This window comes from Peromyscus eremicus, chromosome 16_21 (assembly GCF_949786415.1).
Source record: "Peromyscus eremicus chromosome 16_21, PerEre_H2_v1, whole genome shotgun sequence".
Taxonomy (NCBI): domain Eukaryota; kingdom Metazoa; phylum Chordata; class Mammalia; order Rodentia; family Cricetidae; genus Peromyscus; species Peromyscus eremicus.
In genome coordinates this window covers 5559894-5565893 of record NC_081432.1, presented here as the reverse complement: position 1 = coordinate 5565893, position 6000 = coordinate 5559894, and the positions used below count along the sequence as shown (strand labels likewise).

Sequence of the window (6000 nt, the reverse complement as noted above, 5' to 3'; positions counted from 1 at the left end):
GACTCTCTGCAAGGTTTATTTCCTCCTCTATGTCTGATGCCCCGATTGGACAAGGCATCCCTAGGCACTGAAGAAAATCCAAAAATACTCAAAAGGAAAATAGCACCCCCACATGTGTCCTGTGCCCTGGTTAGTTTTTATTATCAACTTAACACAATCTAGAGTCACCAGCAAAGAGGGAAACTTACATGAAGAATGGCCTTTACCAGACTGGCCTGTGGTGGGCATGTCTGTGGGGCACTGTTCTGCTTGAAGATTGATTCGGGAGGGCTCTGTCCACTGTGGGTGGTGCCATCCCTAGGCAGGTGGGCCTAGGCTAATAAAAGCCAGCTAAGCATTAGGAGGTGTGTGAGCCAGCAAAGAGCATTCCCCATGGTTCCCACTCCAGTTCCTGGAAGTGTAAGCTGAAAGACCCCCTTTCCTCCTCTGAGCTGCTTTTGGTAGTATTTATCACAGCAGAAATTAAACTAGAATATCCCGACATCTTGCCACCTGGGGTGAACGAAAGATTTAGGGATACTTTCCTTGGGTGAGGTTTCTAGATTGTCCTGCCATTCACCCCAGCCATGTTTGCTCAGGGGAGCAGAAGTGACCCTGTCTGCTGCAGGGCTTCTCTGTCACAGCCATGTCCAGGAAGCAGAATAGAAGCCATGGGAAGAGGCAGTCCATGATGGGACCAGAGCGGTGATCAGCGGCAGCAGCCAGCTCTCTTGGGTGGCTGCTGGTGGGCCACTTCCACCATCGAGGCCTTCAGGCGGTCTTCCTGCATCTTAAGTGACCTGTATGACAATGTCCCCGAATCACTCCTCTCTCTCCAGGAGCAGCAGCATGAAGGACTGTGGGGAGCTGGGGTTCAGGGCTGGGGGGGTTCCACCCTTTGTCCTCTGTGCTCATGGCAGTGGAAAGATGGGGCTGGGAGACTGTGACCTTCTGTCTCTTTTCCTGGCCCACTGGGTGCCAAGCAACACAGACACACATAGACACACACACAAACACACACAAATGAGCAACTCCAACAGGAGTAAAGAAGTCACATTCCGGGGCTTTGAGCCTGAGCTGATACATAGACCATGGATGGACACTCTGTGCCACAGGAGTGGGGTGCGTTCCCTTGGAATCCCAGTCTCAAGATCAAGAGCCAATCTGGAGCTGGGAAAGTACAAGAGATTATCTCCTGTAAGCACCACACGTCTACCCATGTGCCAGGGACGCTGGTGGACTCAGATGCCCTTCCCAGCACCCATCTCAGCCATTCACTGAGCTCACAGTGGGTGCAAGGCCCCATATAAAAAGGGTTGGACAGACAGATGGACTCCTCCCAGACAGCAAAAAAAAAACAGATCTAAAAACAGTTAGTCCAGAAGGGCATGGGCCCGAGACAGGGACACAGGGAAAGTAGCAGAATGTCACGAGAGACAGAGACAGAGAAGTAGGAGATAGGGACAGAGGGGATGGCTCCACAGTGCAGGACGGCAGTGGAGACAGTGCGGGCTATCGGGGGGCATTTGGCATTCACTCTAAGTCATGAAGTCACCAGAAGGCCCAGACAGGGGAAGGGAGGTGAGAGGGTGTGAACAGCTGTGAGGACAGAACACGGGGTCTGTAACCAGGGCCTTCCTTGGCCACTTCCTGGAGAGGGCTGAGCAGGGCAGGGCTGCCCTGGAGCACTCTGGGTATGGGAAGTACTCACCGAGCCAGATTCATCAGGGGCTCCAGGATGTTGTGACCCAGGGCGGCGCTGCACTCCCCAAAGGAGACCCCCAGCTCCTGCAACCACACCGAGTGGCTGAGAGGTCAGGTCCAGCCCTGCCAGCCCCTCGCCAGCCACCCTCGGTCCCCACCTGGACCTCTGCCCACCACCCACCCCTCTGCTGGCTACAGGACACGGGGGGCCATCCTGGAGTCTTCCCCCAGACTTGGAGTAGAAGACAGATTCACTGCTTGACCTGGAGAAACACATGTGCCTTTTTTTTTTTTTTTTTTCTTTTTTAATGCTCAGGGTTTTGTTTGTATGTTTTTCTAAAATACTTCTGGCCCAGGGCTGTACCCCACACAAGGCCCTGGGTTCAGTTGTCAACAACACAAAAAACATTAAGAGCCAGGCATTGTGGTAAATGCCTATAACCTAGCGCTCGGGAGCTGAAGGCAGGACCAGGAATTCAAAGTCAGCCTCTGCCATGTAGCAAGTTAGAGGCTAGCCTGGGCTACATGAGACCTTGTCTGAAAAGCCAAAGAGGCTAGGGGGATGGCTACCAGGTACAGGCATGCCGACCAGGAGTCGGTTTCCTTCTAACATGTGCATCCGGGGATCAAACTCAGGTCATCAGGCTTGGTGGCAAGCACCTCTATCACTGGGCCATTTTGTTGGCCGAAGGATGGGATTCTTTTTTCTTTTCTTTCCTCCTCTCTCTCCCCTTCCCCTTCCCCCTTTTCCTCTTTTATGACCCAATGTCACTGATTTATCTTGAGTCCTTGGGCTTCAGCCTCATTTCCCTTCCTATAGTCAAGGGATTTTGCTGACTTGAAGCTGGAGAGCAGGTTGATGGGCCATTGGGACGCCACAGGGACACCACAGGGTTCCAGTGGTGAGGGGCTGCTGGGACACCACATCCAGGTTCCAGGTTCTGAGCAGAACCATTCCAGGGAAAACCCCATCGACTTTGACGGGAGCCTCACAGAGACGTTCAGAACTCTCTCTCTGACCCCACAGGGCACCTATCCCCCAGCACAGGATCCTTCATGGTAAACACCGGCCTCTCCCGTGAACCTCCAATGTGTAACTGCCAAGCTCTGCCAACTGTCCTTCCTAAACAATACTGGGAGGAGGAGTCGCGGCGTCTGGCGTCTGAGTGGATGTCCTAGGAGGGAGAGAACTGTGTATCCTCTAAGGACTGCCAATTCTCAGTCCTCTAGCAGCATAAATTCTCCAAGAAGGAACCCTTAAAGAGACAGACGGCTGTTTTAGAGAGGGGATGATCTGCCAACCTGGAGCCACAGTGGCGAAGGGCGGGACCAGGATTGACTCTCTCCCTAGGTTTTAAATTTTTTAAAAATTATTCATACACATATACGCATAAATATATATGTCTTTTCTAGAGTGTGGTTAAATCTCATTTATAAATAATAGTATCCCCCGTCTGGCGGCAAAGCTTTTGATGTTGTCTTCCCAAGGAAAACATTTGAGTCTTAAAATAGAATAAATGAGAAGGGAGTATGTTAATTAGAGACCAGAGATAAAATTAAGATTTGATTGGGGATTTCAGTGACGCTTTTAAAAATGCTTTCACTCTGAAGATGTTTTTCACGTGGGTTGGGAATGTGTGGGAATCTGCTAATTCTACGCAGTGTTCAAGGTGGCGCCCGCCGCCGGCACAGCCTGGGTTTGAGCCCAGGGCCGATCGACAGCAGTCAAGAGGTCAGCCATTAGAGGGGGCAGGGACAGGAGGGCAGGGAGCCCCGTTCCCCAGGTGCCAAGCAGAGATGTCCCGGTACTCACCTGGGCCAGTCCTCTCCCAGCTTCAGTGGGCACCTGCCTCTCCTCCTCACAGTCCATCTTGTTTCCCAGCAGGACCATGGCCACCCCATCTGCACCTGCATCCTGCACACAGGACATTTGCCCTCAGCTGCCCTCAGTGGATGCCAGGCCCAAGATAGAAGCTTCTAGAAGTTTCTAGAAGCTATCAGTCATTCTCTCACCTGGACCCTCTCTTCTCCTTTCTTGCTTACTTTCATGGCGAATCTTATGGGCACCTCCCCCTGGAAGTCTTTCTGGATTGTTCCTGCCCACTCTTCCTAACTGTGTGCCTCTGATTGTCTAGGCTGCCTTAACACTTGTCTCTGGTTGCTTTTTTTCTTTTTTCTTTTTCTTTGTGTGTGTGTGCACAAGTGCATCATGTGTGTGTAAGGTGCCACAGAGGCCAGAAGATGGTGTCAGATTCCTTGGAGCTGGAGTTACTGACAGTTGTGAGAAACATAAAGTGGGGAGTCGACTGCCCATCCTCTGGAAGAGAGGCAGGAACTCTCAACCACTGAGCCCCCTGGGTGCTTCTCAAATCGTGGGCATCATTATAGTTTCTGGCTGCTGACTGCTCTCTTCCAGGCGGCGGAAGCAGTTGTGTGAGTAAATCTTCCCAGCTCCCCATGAGAGAAACGGAAGTTCAGGGAGGTAAAGCCACAGGGCCAAAGTCACAGAGTGGGGCTGAGGTAGACAGACCCAGACTTCTCCCTCATGTATCGCCTTATCTCGCTTTTTAAAAAAAATCTCTTCTATTACACTAGAAACTTCTAGAGAGAGGGCACATACTTCACTTGGTCCTAATTTAGCCTCATGTTGGGCTCGGTGCCCTATGGAATCCCGGCATAGAGATCAGTTACGTGGGACATGGAGCTAGACGTCACCAGCGGGACTTCCCACCTAGGAGACATCCCAAGCGGACATGCTACTTGTCCAAAAGAGATGCTCTCAGGACGCACGAGCAGTTCGCTTTGGGGGCCGTACTGTGTGGTTGTGCTTTCTCTGCGCTACAGGGCTCCTAGTTCATCCACCCACGCGTCCCTCAGCGGGTGGTGTCACTCTTATGACTACTGCGTCATTTGTAACGCTGGGAGAAAGAAGGATGTGTGTGGGTGGATTCCAAGCTTCCTCTTGACTCCAAAACCGGGGGCCAGACTGCAGCCCGAATACACTCACCTGCAGACAGTCGAGCCAGTAACGCACGTGGGTGAAGCTCTCTCGGGAGGTGACGTCATACATGAGCACCACCCCCTCCGCCTTGCGAAGCAGCTGTCGCGTGAGGCTGTGGTACCTGCCCAAAGGGTCTGCGTGAGGCCACCACACCCAGAGCCTGGGGACTCCCCCATCACCCTAGGGGTGGATTTGATGTAATGGGGTGTAAAGGGGTGGATTTGATCTGTAATGAAGCCTTGAGCAGTCGGCTCTCTGCTCTATGCGTGAGTTTATCTCTAGAACAAGATTCCAGAAATGGATTGCAGAGTCGAACCTATGTTCGACTTTTTAAGTTTCTCTTACTGTGGTCCATGTGTTAGATGGAAGGCCTGCTGTCTAGAAGGTTGGTCAGGGGAGAATCGGCCATCATCCCCCTGAGGGCAGTGCAGAGTGAGGGCACCTGAGTCCCTTTGTCCTGATTCCCTGAGTCTTGGATCTCAGGGTCTCATTGCTTCTACAATGGGTAGACCTTGTCCCCTGTCACCCAGGTTGTGGGCTACCCTTTCCTCCCACACTCTGAGCACGGCCCCAGTCCCTGACCACTGGCTGGGACCATCTGAATACCTCTCTTGTCCAGCTGTGTCCCACAGCTGCAGCGCAAAGATTTTGTTGTCTACCATGAGGGTTTTGGTGCGAAAATCCACTCCTAGGACACACAGAGAAAGACAAGAGGGCTTTTACTCTCCATGCAGGACAGCCCGCCCGAGATGCCACAAGTGTGTGCCCGCTCCCAACCCCAGCCATGGAAGGATGGAGCCACATGCTGGGCTCCTCTCCGCTCTCCAAAGATCCCCACGACCAAGTGTCACACCTCCAAGCAGCCTTCCCAAGGTGGAGAAAGGACCCATGGGTTCACACTGTGTGTTCTGGGACTCTGGGGCTTTGGGGTGAGTCACCTTCTGCCTTAGAGCCTCCCTTTCTCATCAGCAAGGCGGTATTTTAAAGACCCGTAATGGCTGGAGTGGGGGGTGAAATGGCCTGTGGGCTAAAGGCTCTGCAGGGTTTCTGACTGCAGTCTTCATCCCTCCACAGGCTGAGTCCCACAGCCCCACCCCACCTGGAGTCACAGCTGCAGGCCCGTTAGACCCTGGGATAGGGAGCTGATAATAGTCTGTGCCCTTCCAGCCATTCCCCCCCCCCACCTGTCAAAGAAGCCCTCTGGATGTGGGAGAGGCAAAAACTGGGGGGGAGGGGGAGACTGGAGAGATGGCTCAGCGGTTAGGTCCTTACTGCTGTTGCAGAGGACCTGGGTTCAGGCCCCGGCACCCACCTTA

General features: G+C 53.0%; 1 protein-coding gene across 1 annotated transcript in view; it reads right to left on the bottom strand.

Annotated features, from left to right (window-relative positions):
- Positions 1-6000, bottom strand: part of Rab44 (RAB44, member RAS oncogene family) — a 28667-nt gene continuing 22667 nt past the window's right edge. Inside the window, exons 9-13 of the mRNA XM_059281647.1 lie at positions 5291-5372; positions 4691-4805; positions 3497-3598; positions 1691-1767; positions 1-779 (exon numbers count right to left, since the gene is read on the bottom strand). Coding sequence (XP_059137630.1) covers positions 689-779; positions 1691-1767; positions 3497-3598; positions 4691-4805; positions 5291-5372 — 467 coding nt within the window. The 3' untranslated portion in view covers positions 1-688. The remainder of the gene's footprint in view (positions 780-1690; positions 1768-3496; positions 3599-4690; positions 4806-5290; positions 5373-6000) is intronic.